Genomic DNA, 21,405 nt, shown 5'->3' with positions numbered 1-21,405 from the left:
GAATGATAAATATTATTCAAGCATCCGAATCTATGGCTATAATTTCTTATTCTCACTTTAGAATAGGAGAAGAGGTAGATACCCAAACCAAAAATTATCAAGAAAGCACCTAGAGTCGGTACTCATTTTCTTCTCGAAGAGCTTGGCAAGATTTCGCTAATAATCATTCTGCTTTGTAACATGTGTGATGAAGATTTTCGTTTCATGTTGAAATTATTCGGGGCAGAAATAGTTATGTGAGATGAAAGAGAATGTTTGAGAGAGGAAGGAGTTTCTGTCTTCTTCTGTAATGTTTCATAAAAAAGTAGGGAACATATATATAAGGCATTCTTTTCTTTTTCATTGTATAAGTTCTCTTGACAACTCATTTGCCTAACTGGATTGCTCACCATGGGAGTCAAGTTAGCCTTGTGATGTTGTTACTTTACTTGCCATTGAAATTGTATTAGAACTAGAAAGCATGATGGCTTCTTCTCTTTGGATAAAATTCATCGTTTCAGCCATTGTTATGCTCATTATTTCTCCCAATATCACAGTCCAGGAAACCGCATACCGCTACCACAGTTGCGTAAACACCACTTTTTTCACTCCAAATAGTGCCTTCTCAACAAACCTCAATGAAACTCTCTCTTCTCTGATCTCAAATGCCCCCCTTAGCAATGGATTTTACAATACCAGCACCGGGGGCCTGCAGGGCCCTGATAGAGCCTATGGCCTCTTTCTTTGTAGACGAGACATCTCTCCTGATCTATGCCAAATTTGTGTCAAGGTCGCTAGTAAAAAAATCAAAAACCTTTGTCCTAAACAGAAAGAAGCAATTATATGGTATGAAGAGTGCATGTTAAGGTACTCAAACAGGTCTATTTTCTCTGATATGGAAGAGGATACTCGTGTTTATTTGGGGAACCAGAACAACGTTATACATCCCAGTCAGTTTAATCAGACTTTGGCTGATTTGATGAACAGTTTGGCTCATGAGGCTGTGTCATCTAGCAACTTTTTCGCTGCTGAAGATGTGAATTTCACAACTGTTACTAGGCTATATGGGCTGGTGCAATGCACTCCTGACATTGTTTCATCTGAGTGCTGCAGTTGCTTGGCTGCTTGTGTGAGTGAGATTCGTAAATACTGTAATGGGAAGGAAGGAGGTAGAATTTCTAAGCCTAGTTGCAATATCAGGTTTGAAATTTACCCTTTTTACTCTATGGCCTCTCATCCACCTCCGCCGCCAGCTACCTCGACAAGTAAAATTGGTAAGCATTTGCATTTGCCACTTCTATGATTGTCGGATTCATATGCATCTGACCAATGTGGGAGCCTGCATGAGCCACGTGTACTGCTGATGCACGCAGGATTTTTTTTTTCTTTATATTAAGCATTTTAGATATCCAAAGTGACCATAACTTTTCACTTTGATATTGTTAAATATATATATAGACATGATGCACCTATCCCATTTAAGTTATTTATTAATCTAATCATAGGGTGAGTTAGTGCAAATAAATAGCAGGACATATGCATGATTACTTGATCAAATTCTTCCGTATGTCGGAAATTAATACTGTAATCACTGTTATAATGCTTTTTGCATAGTGAATGACCTCTCTCAGGCCTATACGGGAAGCTACATCTACTTCTATGGTTAGCTTGTCAATCTTTTTGTATCTTCTATAGTTTGAATACAATTCTTTTTGTTTCCTAGCAAAGAATCATCATTGTTACAATCATGTTCTTTAGTTTTGTATTACCCCAATAGATTTCAGTGCCATCATGAGTTGACCATGTACACATTTTTCTGGTTTGTGCATGCAGAGAAAAAAGGTTTTACATCTAGGATTGTTATAACCATTTTTCCCTCGGTAGTAGTTATTTTTATTGCACTTGTTGCCTTCACTTGTGTCATTTTACAAAGTCGGAAGACAAACCAGGGGATTGGAAGTGAGCAGGAGGCAGAAGGTAATTATACCCTTTCTGCTGCCACAATTTACTCTGCTATATGAGCTGAAACTAATTTTCTTTTTGAGTTCTAATCTCTTACTCTGATCTTTTAAGGTTCTTGTGAAATTGATAATGTGCAATTCTTGCTATCTGACTTCAGCACTATCAGAGCTGCAACAAATAACTTTTCGATTGATAGTAAGCTGGGTCAAGGGTGATTCGGTGTTGTTTACAAGGTATTAATATCAAGTATTCATAACCAAAATGAAAATCAATTGTTAGTTAAAATGGGTTAAATTGTAATTTCCGAATTAACGTAAATGCTGTTACAATCATTTTTCTCAAATTCAATTTCAGAGTAGGCTTGCTGATGGATAGGATATGGCTGTTAAGAGATTGTCAAGAAATTCTGGGCAAGGAGAATTAGAATTAAAAAAGGAGGTCCTTTTAGTGGCAAAGCTTCATCATAGGAATCTTGTTAGATTCCTAGGTTTCTGTATGAAAGGAAATGAAAGGCTTCTAATCTATGAGTTGGTGCCCAATTCATGTCTAGACAGCTTCATATTTGGTATGGTTGCATGCTTTTTGCTTTGGTTTCTAACAACCTTGTACCTTGTTCTTGACTAGAAACTGTCTATACTTTCCTATGGCTTTTGTTAACTTGTAGATCCCATAAAACGCTCATCGTTGGATTGGGAAACACGATACAAAATCATTGGAGGTATAGCACGAGGATTGCTTTATCTTTATGAAGATTCAAGGTTACGGGTCATTCACCGTGACCTCAAAGTTAGTAATATTCTTCTAGATGCTAATATGATTCCTAAAATTGCAGATTTTGGAATGGCAAGATTGTTCGAAATGGATCAAACTCAAGCCAATACAAGGAGAGTTGTTGGGACCTTGTAAATATATATAAGAATTATAACGTAGACCTTGCTAAATCAAATCTAACCCATTAATGGCTATTTTCAGCCGGTATATGGCTCTAGAGTATATAAAGCATGGACACTTCTCAACTAAGTCTGACGTTTTCAGCTTCGGTGTGTTAGTCTTGGAAATCATTAGTGGTCAACAAAATAGTTGTTAAAATAGTTGTTTTCCTAATGAAGAGGAACCGCAAGATTTACTAGCCTATGTAAGTGAAACATTGTAAGTCATTAAACTCAGTATCAATGACCATTAAATCATTGTCAAATTTTTGCAGGCATGGAGAAACTGGACTAGAGCGTCAGCTTTAAATCTGATAGATCCAGTCTGAGGGGTTGTTCTAGCTGGGTTGTCTTGTGTTCAAGAAAATGTAGCCGATAGACCTACAATGGTTTCAGTTGTTCTTATGCTGACTAGCTATTCTCAGTCTCTCCCAATACCCTCAAAACCTGCATTTTTTATGCAATCTAGCTCGGAGCTGGATTATTCAGAATCTTCTGTGTTGGATTGCAGTGAAAATTATTCTCAATTTTCGTTGAATGAGGCTGCAATAACTGAACTTGACCCTCGATAATGTTTGAAGATTGAAGTTGTATCTTTGAGTATTGAAACCTGTAGATGCATCTGGTGTTCACATACTGGCTGAAAAGACTTACCTAAAGTTGGATCAATTAGCTCCACTGGTGTTTCATTTATCACTTATTTTGAGTTAATTTCCTTCGCTTTTGCTATTTCATATTTAACTCGAGCCAAGAAAAATTGAGTCTGATACATTTTTCCTATAGAACTCACTTTTAACTATGTTGAGTTCGTTTTTCTTAGTTTTGAATGAGATCACTTTGATCATCATCGTCAAAATCACTTTGTTGATTGATTAGAAGACTTCAGTCCTTTTATAGAAGATTAGGTGAGGCTAGCTTGCTCCATGAATTAGGTTCAATTTGAAAAACACAAAAATGCTTGAAAATTAAACATATTACATAGCCACGACCACCATGCATTCACATTTGTACTTGGAAGTCATGACAATGAGAAACTCTATGCCAATATATAAATATTGGGCTAAATTCAGAAACCATAATACTATAGAGTAATACTAGTCTTATAAAAAGACATACAAAAAGTCATACAAAGAGTCAAATCCAGCCATTGAAAAAAGGAAAAAAGAGAGAAAGAAAGAGACAATCATGAATTTCAAGGGCTGGATTTGACTCTTTATATGCCTCTTTGTAAGGCTAGTATTACTCAATACTATGTGGGTGGGTTTGGTTTGGGTTCATATAAAAGATTACTCTAGTTATCTATCTTTTAACTCGAGAATTACCATGCTTGGTTATAAAATAAAAAAAGATTCCTATAATCTTCAAATATTAATAATAGTTATTGTAGGTAAACTTGAGGGCAATTCAAATATCGACTGAAAGGTATTACTTTTTTATTACTGGGGTAATCCTAATTTTGCCCCATTTTACCCTTAATTTAGGACAGAAATGTCCTCATATGTCAACCAAATAACAAATAGACCAACTGATTGAAATTACTTCTATACACTAATAAATTATTTTTTGGGACATAAATAACCCTCATTTTACATAAATTAATCTTAATTTTGTTACAATTTTATCCTTAAGTAATAAATTTTTTAGACAATAATCCCCTTATAATGAAAACTATTTACATAACACCCAGCAACCTAGACGACTGTCAATAGTCGGCAGAACGATGCATGACCAATCAAATCTGGTTGACGCATGATCACTGATAGGGCCAGAAATATCCAGTTGGCAATGGATCTAGCAAGTAATAGCCAAATCTATTCTAGCCGTTAATGGCTATGGATCTGACTGAAAAAAGCTAGATACTTGAATCTAGCTAGAAACAGCTAAAATAGATCTGATTATTTTTAGCCAAATTTACGGCCATCTAGCTGTAAACAGCCAGATCGGCACATGGTCGGCCATATCCAGTCGGTTGTGCATCGTTTCGATGACTGTCGATGGTGATCGATAGTCGTCTTGAATGGCTAAAGTTATTTTATTAAGTTTTAAATTTTTTGGAACTCGAATGTTTTAACTAGATTATCAAATATAAGAGGTTAAAATAATAATTTAAATAATAATAATAATAATAATTATTATTATATTAAAAATGAGGTATAATTTAATAAAAGATTCTCCTATATTTCTTTTATTCTTTTGATCAAACATATTAATTATTTATAATATGATAAAATGCCAAGCATATATGACATTGCCAACTACTTTCATTATTTCCTTTACCATCACTCGTTCAGAATATACTTTTCCATTGTATTAAAGCAAGCCTTTTGAAAAGCATATAAGACATTGCCAACTACTTTCACTATTACCTTTACCTGTTCCCCCACGCGGCTCTCATCTTTATCAAAATCACTTTTTTGACTAGAAGACTTCACTACGTCTAGAAGATTAGGTGAAGTATGCTCCACTTCCACTATGTCAAATGAGAAAACAAAAAATGCTTACGAAATAGATAAACATAGTACATAGCTTGACCCACATGCATAATGAATTTATGAATTCACATAAATTGTATGTGAATTCACAGATAAACATATTACATACCTTGACCCACATGCATAGTGAATTCACATGTGTGATAGGTAAGTGTCATCAACACATAAACATAGTACATAGCTCTAGGCCAATATTTTGTATATCCCGTCGATAAATTGTCTCTTATGGTTCATCTTCCCCAAAGTTATAATGAAAATGCAGATGGGTTTTATATGTCTTGTTTGTTTTATGATGATAAACATTGGTGTTACTAGAGCAACTATATGTTACAAATCAGGGAATTTCACAACAAATAGCACCTATGAGAAGAACAGGAACATGATCCTCTCATCTGTTGCTTCTAATGTAACTCTACGTGATGGTTTTTTTTATACTGCAACTATTGGCCAAGAGCCTGACAAAGTTTATGCTCTTGCTCTTTGTAGAGGGGACTCTTTGTTAGAAGAGTGTGCTGATTGTGTCAGTTCTTCAGCCAAAGATATTATGAGGCAGTGTTTGAACCAGAAAGAAGCAGTGGCATGGGGAGGGACTCCTCAGTGCATTGTACGCTATTCAAACCGTTCTATTTTTGGAATAATGGAGCCGGATCCTATTGCTGGCGGTTGTGAAGGGAACAACATTAATACAACAGATACAGCGCAGTTTAATGAGACTTGGGTGAGTTTGATGGAGGGCTTGGTGATAAATGCTTCTACTGGGTCCAATCACCCTAGGCGTAAGTTTGCAACTGGAGACGAAAATTTTTCATACTTTATGAAGATATATGCATTACTGCAGTGTACTCCAGATATTTCTCCAAGTGATTGTGAAGATTGTCTACGCCAATCTATATATTACCGAGAGGATCATGATCAAGGGCAGACAGGTTGCCTCATTATGAGACCTAGCTGTATTTATATGTGGGGTTTAGGTCCATTTTATAGAGACTCTCTTGATGCTTCATCACCATCTCTTCCACCTTCTCCGCCAAAGATAATCCCAGAAAGTATGTTTTGCATCAGGATCCTCTCCTTATATGAATTTACTGTCCATTTTTATTTACCTGTGGTCAAGATCTTTTTATTTATTATGTTTCTTTTTTATCAACAACCAACCAAGTCATGTCTATGTGTAACGATTCTAATTGAGTCCCATACCGCTAAAGAGAATGGGCTTGGCATATGGGCAATAACCACGTGAGAATCCTCCCTTTACGATCCCCTTTTTAAGAATGAGTTCTACTCATTTGTGGTCTTTCAATTGATATCAGAAGATTCAAAACATAACCACCCTTTAAGCAAACCTTGTAAGGTTAGCACCCACTAGGGATGGTGTTGAAAACCTTCTTCTACCAAAAGGATTCAAACTTCAATAGATGGCGACAGGCGACCCTCGGATCTAAGAGGGGTGGATTGTAATGATTCACCTATTTGTTGTTGCTATGTTCGAGTAAAAGTTCATATAAGATCAAGATTTACCCCAAAATATTCCAATTAATGTCATCATGTGTTGACTATGTACACATTTTTCTGCTTTGTGCATGCAGAGAAACGAGGCTTTACATCTAGGATTGTTATAATAATTGTTCCTTCGGTAGTGGTTATTTTTTTAGCCCTTGTTGCCTTCATTTGTGTCCTTTTACAAAGAAGGAAGACAAAGCAGGCGATAGGAAGTGAGGAGGAGGCAGAAGGTTAATTATACTCTTTCTGCTGTCACAATTTACTCTGCTATATGAGCTGAAACTAATTTTCTTTTTGAGTTCTAATCTCTTACTCTGATCTTTTTATGTTCTTGTGAAATTGATAATGTGGATCCCTTGCAATTTGACTTCAGCACTATCAAAGCTGCAACAAATGACTTTTCGATTGATAGTAAGCTGGGACAAGGGGGATTCGGTGTTGTCTATAAGGTATTAATATCAAGTATTCATAACCAAAGTGAATATCAATTGTTAGCTAAAATCAGTTAAATTGTAAGTTCTGAATAACTTGAATGTTGTTGCAATCATTTTTCTCAAATTCAATTTCAGGGTAGGCTTCTTGATGGACAGGATGTAGCTGTTAAGAGATTGTCAAGAAATTCTGGCCAAGGAGAATTAGAATTAAAAAATGAGGTCCTTTTAGTGGCAAAGCTTCTTCATAAGAATCTTGTTAGACTTCTAGGTTTCTGTATGAAAGGAAATGAAAGGCTTCTAATCTATGAGTTAATGCCCAATTCAAGTCTAGACAACTTCATATTTGGTAAGGTTGCACTACTTTTATGTTTGGTTTCTAACAATCTTGTAGCTTATTCTTGACTAGAAACTGTCTATACTTTCCTATGGCTTTTGTTAACTTGTAGATCCCATAAAACGCTCATCGTTGGATTGGGAAACACGATACAAAATCATTGGAGGTATAACACGAGGATTGCTTTATCTTTTTGAAGATTCAAGGTTACGGGTCATTCACCGTGACCTCAAAGTTAGTAATATTCTTCTAGATGCTAATATGATTCCTAAAATTGCAGATTTTGGAATGGCAAGATTGTTCGAAATGGATCAAACTCAAGCCAATACAAGTAGAATTGTTGGCACCTTGTAAGTATATATAAGAATTATAAGGTAGACCTTGCTAAATAAAATCTAACCCAACAATGGCCATTTTCAGCGGATATATGGCTCCAGAGTATATAAAACATGGACACTTCTCAACTAAGTCTGACGTTTTTAGCTTCGGTGTGTTAGTCTTGGAAATCATTAGTGGTCAACAAAATAGTTGTTTTCCTAACGAAGAGGAACCACAAGATTTACTAACCTATGTAAGTAAAAAATTATTGAGTCATTAAATATAATTTCATTCTCCTAATGGGTGAAACTTAGTATCAATGGCCATAAAATCATTGTTAAATCTTTGCAGGCATGGAGAAACTGGACTAGAGGGACAGCTTTAAATATGATAGACTCCAGTCTGAGGGGTTGTTCTAGCGGTGAAATGATAAGATGCATCCACATTGGGTTGCTTTGTGTACAAGAAAAAGTAGCCAATAGACCTACAATGTCTTCGGTTGTTCTTATGTTGACTAGCCACTCTCAGTCTCTCCCAATACCCTCAAAACCTGCATTTTTTATGCAATCTAGCTCGGATCTGGATTATTCAGAATCTTCTATGTTGGATTACAGTGAAAATGATGCTCTATTTTCGCTGAATGGGGCTTCAATTACTGAACTTGACCCTCGATAATGTTTGAAGATGGAAATTATATCTTTGAGGATTGAAACCTGTAAATGCAGTTATATAACAATAGGAGCTTAGCCAAGTATCAGTGTAAACTATTTTTGTGTCATATATTATATGGTTTGAACTCTCAGCTTTTTGCATGTGAAAGTTGATAAGAGCTTGAGAGATAGATATTTTTTTTATTTTATTTTTATTTTTTATTTTTATATTTTTATATTTTTATATTTTTATTTTTTATCTACTCTTGCACAAGGAATTAACTCTTGTTAGTGAAAGGTCCAAGTTCGGATCTGTTAGTAAAGAAGCAACATTGATTCTCCCAAGTTTAGTTTGAGGGAAGATGTTAGTAAAAGGGTAAAAATGTCATTTGGAATACTGTTAGTTGTTAAATATTAGTTACAATTCTGTTTTACTTTCAGTTACAATGTAACAATATTAGTTAGAAGTAACAGTATTAGTTAGAACACTGCTACTTTCATGCAAACAATATAAAGGTGTACAGTAGCTTATTTTGTATTAACTGAAAAGGCATAAGTAAAAGAAAAGCATAGTATTCAGCTCTCTCTCTCTCGTCTTCTTCTCTGTTTTTAGGTTTTTACTAAACTTTTCCCAAAACATCACAGGATCTTAAAAAAATGAGGATGCTGCAGAAAAGAGGTCAATCCAATTTATAATGGATCTTCCTGAACACACAATAAGCCGATATACATGCATTTGGTGTTCGCATACTGGCTGAAAAGAATTACCTAAAATTGGATCTAGCTCCACTGGTGTTTCATTTATCACTTCTTTTGAGTTAATTTTTTATGCTTATGCCATTTCATATTTAACTCGAGCCAAGAAAAATTGGGTCTGATACATTTTTACTTTAGAACTCACTTTCAACTATGTGAGTTTGTTTTTCTTAGTTTTCATAGAGATTCCTTTGATCATCATCGTCAAAATCACTTTGTTGCTTGATTAGAAGACTTTATTCCTCTTGTAGAAGATTAGGTGAAGCTAGTTTGCTCCATGAATTAGGTCCAATGAGAAAACACAAAAATGCTTGAAAACTTAAGCATATTACATAGCTGCAACCACCATGCATTCACACTTGTACTTGGAAGTCATAACAATGAGTAGCTCTACGCCAATATATAAATATTGGTAATTCTAGAAACAATAATACGACATTGCCGATAATTCTAGAAACAATATATATATAGTTGGGATCTCAATTTTAGAATCCAACTGATGTGGCCGATAATGTGTCTCAGCTTCACATTAAGTGTAGGATTTTATAGTGTGATATTATGTTTCCTAGAACTAATATAGTGTTAACACATTGATAACCATATCAATTGGGATCTCAATTTTAGAATCCAACTGATGTGGCCAATAATGTGTCTCAGCTTCACATTAAGTGTAGGATTTTATAGTGTGATATTATGTTTCCTAGAACTAATATAGTGTTAACACATTGATAACCATATCAATTGGGATCCGAACTTTGTATATCTACCAGCACTCTTTCAGAGTATACTTTTTCATTATATTAAAGCAAGTCTTTTGAAAAGCAATATATGACATTGCCAACCACTTTCATTATTACCTTTACCATCAACTTTGTCCCCTACGCTCTCATCTTCATCAAAATCACTTTGATTGACTAGAAGACTTCACTACTTTTAGAAGATTAGGTGAAGTATGCTCCATTTCCACTATGTCAAATGAGAAAACGCGAAAGGGGCATTTGGTTGGGTGTTATCCCCTATTTATTAAGATAATGTCATTTTATATTAATTAAATTAACACGTTTAGTTGTCAAGTAACATATAAGATTTCGATAACCTTTCAAAATCAGTAGTAATATTGTTGATTATAATGTGGTAATATGTAATTAAAACAAATTATAGGCTACCCAAGACCCCACCCCCGGCCACCGTCATTGCCTCTAGCGGCCACTACCAATCGACATCGTCGAAATGGACATGGCTAGTTGGCCAGTTGAAATGGCAGATCTACCATAGATCTGGCCATATTGATGACCAGATTTTAGCCGTTAACGATGGCGAGAGATTTGGTCATCAACGGTTAGAATCTAACGATTGTTAACAACTAAATTCTTAACGTAGATCCACTATGGATCTGGCGAAAAAGGCTATATCAAATAAATCTCGCTGATAGTGCATCGTTTGACAATTTTAACTATAGGTCAACGGTTGTGGCCACGGCCAACTGTCCTCTTGGGTGGCTATAGTGCTTTAGTTAATTTTTAAACTTTTTTATAGTGGGTGTTAGCTAAATTAATAAAAGTAAGGGTTAAAAATAATCTAAAATAATTATAAAAGTGCATAATATTAAAATAGACGGGCAATTCAGTAATCTATATAATATACCACCAATATATGCCAACTTAACAAAACCATTAATCTGAATATTCCAATAATCTTTAAAGTAAATATATTTTCAATATAATATTTCTAGTAATACAACATTCTTAAACTAAACGCAAAAAAAAAAAAAAAAAAAAAAAAAAAAAAAAAAAAAAAGCGCTTATAAAGTAGATAAGCATAGTACATAGCTTGACCCACATGCATAGTGATAAACATAGTACATAGCTCTAGGCCAATATTTTGTATTTCCCTTCGATAAATTGTATGTTATGGTTCATCTTCCCCATAGTTATAATGAAAATGCAGATGGGTTTTATATGTCTTGTTTGTTTTATGATGATAAACATTGGATTTACATTGATAATTTGCTAACCAAGTTTCTTATGCTATTATATATGAGAAGTGATTTTTAGCCCCATCAAATTGATTAGTATCCCGCACTTTCAAATATTTTCTGTTTTGACAATTTAAACCTTAATAAAAATTACTAGAATTGAGATAATAACCCCCAATTCAGTTGCATGCAGTGACCATTTTCGTTGTTAAAGCTAATTTTCGTGCTCCTAGTAAAGAGTCAGAATTAAAGTTGATTCAAACCCCTTTAATTTTTTCTTCATGCAATGTGAATCGTTGAACCTAAACTAAAAGATCAAAGATTAAAATATTTATGAACTTTCTTCTTGTTCTTACACAAGTTAGAATATGGACGTAACAACCCCTTTTACCACGGCCTAGTTGAGACTATGAAAAATTGAATATTAATTGAAGAGTTAAAAATTCAAAATGGCTTGAAGAATGAAGACCAATTGCTCGTCAGATAATAGTGGATTTCAAGAATTATGAGTTGACAATTTCATGATTCAATTCCAATGAATCCATGAAATTGCTACTGCAAATTCAAAGTTCCAAATCTGGAATTTGACGTTGAATAAAGTAATCTCCCTTTGGCCATGACATAATAACCCATGAAAAAGGGGTTTAAACAAAAAACCTATTTCAGAAATTAGGGAAAATTGGAGTAGATAAAACCCTGATTAAGTTTGAAATTGAGGAAAATGAGTGAAAAACAAAAATCCCAATTAAGCAAGGCTATTTTAGTATTATATGGGGTTCAAAGATATATATTTTTTAATATAATAAATATGTAATTAGCAATAGGATACTGATCAAATTTGATGGGGCTTCTTATGCCTAAAAAATACAAGGGTTGAAGTCAGGTCCATCTAGCTCACAAAAGTCAGATCATTGGAACAACCGCCGCATGCGTCCGTCAGGATAATGGGTACGTGTTAGGCTAGTCAAGAGTTGAGGTGCTCTCACATGTCCAATCCCTACTCTAAATCGCACAAATTACTCTGGAAGATGGGCAATGTGATATAAAGAAGGGTTTGCACGGATAATCCCACCAACTTACAGATTTAGTGATCATTACCCCAAGGCATCCCACTATAAAATGAGAGCTCATCTCTCATTAAAGGGGATTGGCATATTTTACTCTTGATTAATTACTCTCTTTTGCCTAGAATTCTCAGCATTAGATACCTTGTAACATTATTGTAAAGTCAGTTAGCTAAAAGCGACCTGACCTCTATCATTTATATAAGCATTAGTGGACGTAGGACTTGCTATCTTAGCATCCGAACCACTTTAAAAACTGTCTCTATTGCATTTACTATCTCTTTATCCATTACATTCACGTGTGTCTTCTGGGTCCGTACGGCATTTCACACGTGCGTTTCGTTGGTGCAAAAACACGCATCAACAAGGCTAAAAACCTTTGCCCACAATTATACATAATTACATTTATAATTTTTTAATATTGAAGCTGTAATACCCCAACCTACCACCAAAATTTTGTGGAGTTGTCTCTTACCCGTCTCAAATAACTGGGTTATTTATCTTTTATCCGCCTCAAATAGTGGGTTAAGAACGCGTCTCTTTTGATTCCAATGCATGACTTCATTCTTGGAAAGAATTTTTAGGATGAAGTACTGGGTTCGAATTAAGAAGACATGTGGTGAGTCCAATTATACCAAGAGGGACGTACCATGAGCCCAATTATTTATGTTGACAGCGAGCGGGATGTCACAGAAACATGCATGGTTAGATATCAAAGCAATAAAGCTACAACACTATTTCTCTATATAAAATACATGTCTTTACAAGATTGACGCCTATGGTGATTTATATATAGAGTGCGATGACGTTTTTCTTTCGTTACCAAACTCCACCTTTCTCACTTTATATTTAATTATAAAAGGAAGTTATGTAATCTTTGAATTCCCCAAGTAAATGAAGTTATCATGACATGTCAAAGATACTTTTCTGAGTTCCGTGATATTGATGAAATCTATTAGTTTATTTCATAAAATATTGCTAGAGACCAAATGCTTGTTGGCCTAAATTTGTTATGTAGTGATCAGAGAAGGTTGATGTTTAAGAAGATTCAACAGAAAAAATAATTTTTGTCTTATGTGGTTTGATGTTTGTAATATAATATTGTCATATGTTTCTTTTCGATTGGTTTAAGGTTTTTCATACTGCATATTCAATAAAACAATGACCTATGTTGTTAGATTTCAATATGGACTAAATTTGTTATGTAGTGATCAGAGAAGTTTGATGTTTAAGAAGATTCAATAGAAAAAACAGTTTTTGTCTTATGTGGTTTGATGTTTGTAATATAATATTGTCCTTTTCAATTGGTTTAAGGTTTTTCATACTATATGTCCAATGAAACAATGATCTATGTTGTTAGATTTCAATACCACCCATAAGATGGTTATAGATAAACAATAAAGGATGGTTATAGTTAAATTATAGTGACGGTTTGATAAAATTACAAGGTATTATTTCATTAATAATCTCATCGTATTAATTAAAGTGAGACTGTCTTGTATAAGTTTTTCTTAAATTACTTTGGTTTTATGAAATTATTCGTGAGCACTATTATTCTTGTTATCTTATGCTTATTTTTGCAACTTAGGCGTTTTCTTGGATCATATATCTTAATTTCTAAGCAAGTTTCATCTAGTTATTAACTATGATCAAAACCTTGACAATAATCAAATGGTAAAAACTGATCCAGTTAGGTGGTATGGAAATTGATTCTTCCTCTGCCCCAATCAATTATTTGTTATTGACAAAAATAATTGATTACCAATAATCATCGTAATTTATTTGTTTTCCTCCCTCTGCCCCAATCAATCACTCTTTCATCTTTTTCTCTTTTCTTTTTTCCTTTAGTTATTGACAAAAATTGAGAAGGTGAAAATATCACCAATCACAACCTAGTTGATTTTGTATAGATTACAATTTCTATTTATTTCATGAATACATAATCTCATTATAAATTTGTTTAGGTGGAGAATTCTTCCGATTCATGAATATTAAACACAGTATGTCAACATAAACAAAACCCATCACAATAAATTAAATATCGATTAAGTTATATCCTAGCAATTACCAAGCCTTTAAATATGCATAATGGCATTGCCAATCACCTTCATTGAATATATTAGATTAGAAGAGTCCAATCCTATTGGAATATTAGTCAAAAGCCATGCTTCATTGGCTCCAATATTAAATTTTACCCAAAAAAAAAAATGTAAACAATTGATGGATGAATATGACCATTGTACATCTATATTGTCTGTATATATTGTATGTTATTATATCATCTTTACCAAACTAAAATTATTAAAAACATGCATAACCCTAAAATGGGTTTTACATGGTTGCTTTGTTTAGTTTCTTGTATGCTTTTAAATCATATTTTTGTTACCAGAGCAACTATATGTATTGATGAGTCAGGGAATTTCACAAGTAATAGCACTTATGAGAAGAACAGGAACCTCATCCTCTCATCCCTTGCTCTTAATGTCACTCTACATGATGGTTTTTTTTACACTGCAAGTGTCGGCCAAGAGCCTGACAAAGTTTATGCTCTTGCTCTTTGTAGAGGAGATCTTTCTGCAGAAAAGTGTGTCAGTGGTGTCAGTTTTGCGGCCGAAGATATCATGAGGCAATGTTTGAACCAGAAAGAAGCAGTTGCATGGGGGGATGGTCCTCAATGCATTGTACGCTATTCAGACCGTTCGATTTTTGGAAAAATGGAGGCGGATCCCATGGCTGGAGGCGGCTCTGAGACTGATATGACAATGAACATGACACAGTTTGATCAGACTTGGGAGAGTTTGATGAATCGGTTGTTGAAAAAAGCTTCTACTGGCTCTAATAATTCTAGAAAAAAGTTCGCAACTGGAGAAGCGAGTTTGACTGACTTTGTGAAGATTTATGCACTTATGCAGTGTACTCCTGATATTTCAGAAAGTGATTGTGATTCTTGTCTCCGTCAATCTGTGGTTTTCTGTGAGACCCACTACCATGGCAAAGCCGGTTGCCTTACTGTGAGACCTAGCTGTGTTTACAAATGGGATTCGAGTCCATTCTATGTAGCCTCTCCTGCTGCTCCATCCCCATCTCCTCCTCCACAGTTCACGCATAAGGAAATGATCACAAAAGGTATATATATATATATATATATGAAATTAATAAATGTATATTTTAAATGATAGGGTCAGATTTACGTATAAGCATATCACCTAGGAGCTCTCAATGAAACTTGAATTCTTTTCGTTTTTCTTTATCCAATTGAATACGAGACTTTAGATCTTGGCCTCCCATATTATGTTAAGTCGTCATCCTAGGTAAAAGTTTAAGTTAATAGTTGAGGGCTCAATATTATATTAGTTCAAAAAATATCTTGGTGAATTTTTGTATTTTGTATTAGATGATGTCAATAAATCAGTTATAGTCCCAACTAATATTGAAGTTTGTATTTTTTTTTTTTTCTTTTTTTAAATGTACATATGGCATGAAAGATGGATGGGTATCTTTTCATGATACTCCGTAGTTGATTTCCTTAGCATCATCATTTGTTGACCATGAACACTTTTTTATTTTATTTTATTTATTTATTTTTGTGCTTATGTATGCAGAGAAAGGAGGCATTACATCTAAGACCGTTTTAATCATTGTTGTTTCTACGGTTATCTTCGTAGCACTTGTTGCCTTCACTTGTTTCCTTCTTTGGAGGAGAACAAGAAAGACAAAGCGAATGATGGGAGGTAAGCGAGCAGTAGAAGGTCAATACATTACAAGAAAGTCTATAGTATGTACATTCTATTTTCATCCAGCTAATTATGCATGAACGAGTGCGATACTATAGTGGTATTGTTGATGTGGTAACATAAATTAATGCATACATGCTAACTGGTTATTGCATTTAATAACTACAAATCACAATTAATCAATCTAAAGATAGATGAGAGAAAATACTCAGAGGTGACACAAATTCACTAAATGATAATATGGAATTCTAGATTTTTTCTATGTTTTGTTCATGATTGGTTAAGTGCATATATGATAGCACATCAAAGACTTTCTAATTAGTTAAGCTTGTAGTTTCTAAATTTAGTTTTAACAAATACTTTACAAAAAAGACTATTAACCTTAATAAAAAAGGGTCTTTTATGAAATATCTTAAAATTTTTATCTTTTTTGAAAATCACTCTTAATTTTTAATATTACATAGAACAATAATATGCTTATAAAATCTTCATACAAAGATGTATAGTCAAAGTGATGTAAAAAAATGTAAGTGATACAATGAATATGAATAATCAACTCATTAATTGATATGTAAGTCAAAGAGTAATGTCATATCACTTTGTATTTATCGTTTTGTGAGGAGTAATTTTATATGTACAAACTAATTATACAAATTATAACTTATAAACTAATGTGACAAACCCATGTGTTTAACAGATCATATTATCTAATTTGTTTAAATCATCAATAATTTTAAATCATCCAATTACATTAAAACACATTAGTATGTAACTATGTATGGGTAAATTTGTATGAGGAGTTTTCACATATAGAATTATTCCTTTCTAAAAAGACTTTGTATGTATAGTATTACTGTATTAAATACACTAACTCTACAAAATATTAGTATAAAAGTAATTTCAAAAGCAATCGTCATTAGAAAATAGAAGACATATTTTTTATGAGAAAATCTTCTTTACATAGGATATTGATACAACCATCCAATCATGAGGTGAGTGTATCTTGCTTATAATGACATGGCACTCCATTTGTAGGAAAGATTTTTTAATTTTTATTGGGTTAGGTTAGAGTAACTTAAATTTTTTCTTCAATTGGAATACATTGGTAATAGATATGGATATGAGAAGGAAACTGAAGGTAGTTATTTTCTTTACCACCTCATCAACTCCTAGCCGTTTGGATTGTAATGAATCAATTGCTAAAAAACTGTGTCAAAATTATAAGTTGATGTAGTGTAACCCTTTTTATTAAACCATCTAAAAGAGGTTATATATTGAAAATATTTTGAATTAAAAGACTCTTTTTAAGCAACCTCTAAATTCAGTTTTGTAGTAGTAGTGAGGTTATATAAGATCAACAAGTGTGTACACATAACTGTTGTGTACATATAATTGTTGTGCACATATACAACTCATAAGTTTGACAAATATGAATATTCACAAAGGCAGGTGGGCCTGGCCGATAGATTTGAAGTGGAATTCCCACATATTTTGAGAATTTTGAGAATATTTTAAATTTAAAGACTCTTTTTAAGCATCCTCTAAATGTAGTTTTGTAGTGGTAGTGAGGTTATATAAGAGCAACAACTAATTAACTCAACTGTGTTGTTGTTGTTTTTAAGACGATGATAATGTGGAATCCTTGCAATTTGACTTCAGAACTATCAGAGTTGCAACAAATAATTTTTCAATTGATAATAAGCTTGGACGTGGTGGATTTGGTGTTGTTTATAAGGTAAGTAATTAATCACTAACCAAAATNGTCAAAATTATAAGTTGATGTAGTGTAACCCTTTTTATTAAACCATCTAAAAGAGGTTATATATTGAAAATATTTTGAATTAAAAGACTCTTTTTAAGCAACCTCTAAATGCAGTTTTGTAGTAGTAGTGAGGTTATATAAGATCAACAAGTGTGTACACATAACTGTTGTGTACATATAAATGTTGTGCACATATACAACTCATAAGTTTGACAAATATGAATATTCACAAAGGCAGGTGGGCCTGGCCGATAGATTTGAAGTGGAATTCCCACATATTTTGAGAATTTTGAGAATATTTTAAATTTAAAGACTCTTTTTAAGCATCCTCTAAATGTAGTTTTGTAGTGGTAGTGAGGTTATATAAGAGCAACAACTAATTAACTCAACTGTGTTGTTGTTGTTTTTAAGACGATGATAATGTGGAATCCTTGCAATTTGACTTCAGAACTATCAGAGTTGCAACAAATAATTTTTCAATTGATAATAAGCTTGGACGTGGTGGATTTGGTGTTGTTTATAAGGTAAGTAATTAATCACTAACCAAAATTAATGAATATCAATTGTTAATAAAAATGAGTTAAATTATAAATTTTCTTTTCAGGGTAGGCTTCTTGATGGACAGGAAGTAGCTGTCAAGAGGTTGGCTATAGGTTCTGAACAAGGAGAAACAGAATTCAAAAATGAGGTCCTCTTGATGGCCAAACTTCAACATAGGAATTTGGTTAGACTTCTAGGATTTTGTTTGGAAGGAAACGAAAAGCTTCTCATCTATGAGTTTGTGCCAAATTCAAGTCTAGATAACTTCATATATGGTATAATTAATTCCACTACTTTTGGCTTTCTTTGTAAGAAAAGAGTATATTAATTCCATTTAATGTAATTTACTTATATGGCATTGATGAGTTTGTAGATCCAACCCAACATTTATTATTGGATTGGGAGATGCGATACAAAATCATAAAGGGCATAGCACGAGGAATTCTTTATATTCATGAAGATTCTAGGTTTCGTATCATTCATCGTGACTTAAAAGCTAGTAATGTTCTTTTAGATATTGACATGACTCCAAAAGTTTCAGATTTTGGAATGGCAAAGTTGTTGGCAATAGATCAAACTCAAGGCGATACAAGTAGAATTGCCGGGACTTTGTAAGTATTTATAAGATTAACATAAACAACTCAAGAATCGTCAAGTTTATTCCATATGCAAAAACATAATTAATAATAATAAATGCTTATGATCAATGCATGATATATTGGTTTTTGTTACAAAATAAAATTTGATTGAGTTTGATTTTCAGTGGGTATATGGCTCCAGAGTATATACAGCATGGACACTTCTCAGCCAAGTCCGATGTTTTCAGCTTCGGTGTGTTAGTCCTAGAAATCATGAGTGGTCAAAAGAATAGTTCGTTTCCTACCGAAGAGGAACCACAAGATTTATTAACCTACGTAAGTAAAATTCATCAAGAATATTTTTCAAGTTTTTCGACTCTCTAAGTAATATGTTAAACTTAAATACTATTGTTGTACACTTAGTAATGGTTTTAATTTTTGGATCGAGTGATAAGTATTTATTGACCACATCGTCTTTGTCAAATTTTGTAGGCATGGAGAAACTGGATTGAAGGTAACACTATGAATCTAATAGATCCCAATTTGAGGGTTGGCTCCAATAGAGATATGATGAGATGCATTCACATTGGGTTGCTTTGTGTTCAAGACAATGTAGCCAATAGACCTACAATGGCTTCAGTAGTTCACATGCTCACTGGTGGCACCCTTTCTCTCCCAACACCATCAAAACCTGCATTTTTTATGGACTCCAACACGACGACAGATAATTTAGAATCATCAGCATTGGATCAATCAAATAATTTCCAGTTTTCATTGAACGAGGCTTCAATTACTGAGCTTAGCCCTCGATGATGCCTGAAGATTGATTTTGTATCTTTAAGCTAGCATATATATGTACTTTGCTATGACTAATTTTTGTGTGTGTGTGTGTGTGTGTGTGTGTATAAATATAGTTATATACAAACAATATTTTTAAGTTCCCCTATCTAACATCATGATCCATGCATGAAATCTTTTCATGTAAATTATCTAAGAATGAAAATTCAGAGAAAAGTTATAATTTCATCCAATAAGAACAATTACATCATTTCTGAAGGCTAAAACATGTCTTAGCTTTAGGCATGGCAATGTTCCCCGGGATTTCGGGGACCCGTATGGGGCGGGGAAACCCCGGTGTTTTCGGCGATAGGGTGGTTGTGGGGGGTGTTTTAATCCCCGTCCTCGGGGATGGGGCGGGGGTGGGTGATGCCTCTCCCCCAGCCCGCCCCGTATATATATATACACTTTTCACTAATATCCCTATATTTCACCTAATTACACAATTATCTTACATATATAAACCCATGTTTTCCTAATTTCCCTCACCCTAAACAATTGAACAAGAACAAACCCTAACGCATATTTATGTATAATTAATTATGTTTAAACGATTAATTTAAGTGTTTGTCATGTGGACGAGAATTAGTTATTGTGTTTGGTAATGCTCAAATTAATTTATGTTTATATAAAATTAACGGAGCGGGGATGGGCCTCCAACATTCCCCTTTGGGGCGAGGAAGGGGAATTCCTGTCATTCCCGTAACGGGGATGGGGCAGGGGTGGGGAATGATTTTGAGGGTGGGGATGGGTACGATGAATGAGATCCCCGCCCCGCCCCGACCCGACCCATTGCCATGCCTACTTAGCTTTAACATGCTAATTTAGTAATATAATATTTTTTTTATTCATTTATTTTGTTCTTTTAGTTTATTTCACTTAAGACAATTTAGTAATATATATTTTCATTAAAAAAAGGGGCTGTGAAAATGAATTTTTGAGAGTACATGATATACACCAACCCACTTAAGAAAAAAAAAAAAAAAACCATGTTTTATTTTAGGATAATATTACGTTGATTAACGAATCTCACAAACTTTCTTTTACAAACCCGATGTGACACTCCCATCACATCATTGGACTATGTCAACAGACAAGGAAAATCCATCGAAAACTAATTGTATATTTCTATGTGTCTAAACTATACAAAGGAGACCTCTATATATAGTGGAGAAGGCCAAAGTTAATAAGGAAATACACTATATGGAAAGATTCTAACCTAGCATAATTACAGGAAATTATAGCTTAATTATAGGAAAAATCATAGGGTGCGTTTGGTTTATTATTTTGGATAGGATTTTGGGAATAATATTGGGTAGTTGGATAGGGAAGTATTATGAGGTAAAATTTCAAAATTTCTAAAAAAACCTCATAGGTTTGCTAATTTAATTAAACACCCCAATATATAAAATTTTTGTAAAATGACAAAAACACCCCCACCACCCGCAGTGCCAGATTCCGACCACCACCGTCAGAATCTAGCCAGAAAATTGTGTTACTACACAGTACGGTTGGATCGGTGTCGTAACGCATCGATATGACCTTTTTCTGCTAGATCCGT

General features: G+C 33.8%; 3 protein-coding genes and 1 pseudogene across 4 annotated transcripts; all 4 read left to right on the top strand.

The window, feature by feature from the left end:
• The first annotated feature begins 463 nt into the window (after positions 1 to 463).
• Positions 464 to 1,781, top strand: LOC116143511 (cysteine-rich receptor-like protein kinase 25). Its single transcript, XM_031428959.1, has one exon. The coding sequence runs from the start codon at positions 464 to 466 to the stop codon at positions 1,280 to 1,282; it is 819 nt and encodes a 272-aa protein (XP_031284819.1). The 3' UTR covers positions 1,283 to 1,781.
• Positions 1,782 to 3,477, top strand: LOC116143501 (annotated as a pseudogene).
• A 2,064-nt stretch (positions 3,478 to 5,541) lies between these two features.
• Positions 5,542 to 8,746, top strand: LOC116143100 (putative receptor-like protein kinase At4g00960). Its single transcript, XM_031428513.1, has 7 exons — positions 5,542 to 6,408; positions 6,949 to 7,092; positions 7,190 to 7,311; positions 7,432 to 7,642; positions 7,743 to 7,980; positions 8,051 to 8,201; positions 8,300 to 8,746. Exons 1-7 carry the CDS (start codon positions 5,613 to 5,615, stop codon positions 8,621 to 8,623), a joined length of 1,986 nt encoding a protein of 661 aa, XP_031284373.1. The 5' UTR covers positions 5,542 to 5,612; the 3' UTR covers positions 8,624 to 8,746.
• Positions 8,747 to 14,745: 5,999 nt separating this feature from the next.
• LOC116143109 (putative receptor-like protein kinase At4g00960) lies at positions 14,746 to 19,820 on the top strand. 2 transcript variants are annotated; one of them, XM_031428531.1, is made up of 7 exons: positions 14,746 to 15,519; positions 15,996 to 16,124; positions 17,750 to 17,862; positions 18,494 to 18,704; positions 18,803 to 19,040; positions 19,193 to 19,343; positions 19,500 to 19,820. In XM_031428531.1, the coding sequence occupies exons 1-7, from the start codon at positions 14,754 to 14,756 to the stop codon at positions 19,818 to 19,820; spliced, it is 1,929 nt and encodes a 642-aa protein (XP_031284391.1). In that variant the 5' UTR covers positions 14,746 to 14,753. The 2 variants fall into 2 exon arrangements, with proteins under 2 accessions (XP_031284391.1, XP_031284383.1); XM_031428523.1 differs by having other exon boundaries at positions 15,996 to 16,142.
• The last annotated feature ends 1,585 nt before the right edge of the window (positions 19,821 to 21,405 follow it).

This window comes from Pistacia vera, unplaced genomic scaffold (genome assembly GCF_008641045.1).
Source record: "Pistacia vera cultivar Batoury unplaced genomic scaffold, PisVer_v2 Contig1132, whole genome shotgun sequence".
Taxonomy (NCBI): Eukaryota; Viridiplantae; Streptophyta; class Magnoliopsida; order Sapindales; family Anacardiaceae; genus Pistacia; species Pistacia vera.
Note: the sequence above shows the minus strand (reverse complement) of the source record. Positions and strands in the feature narration are given on the sequence as shown.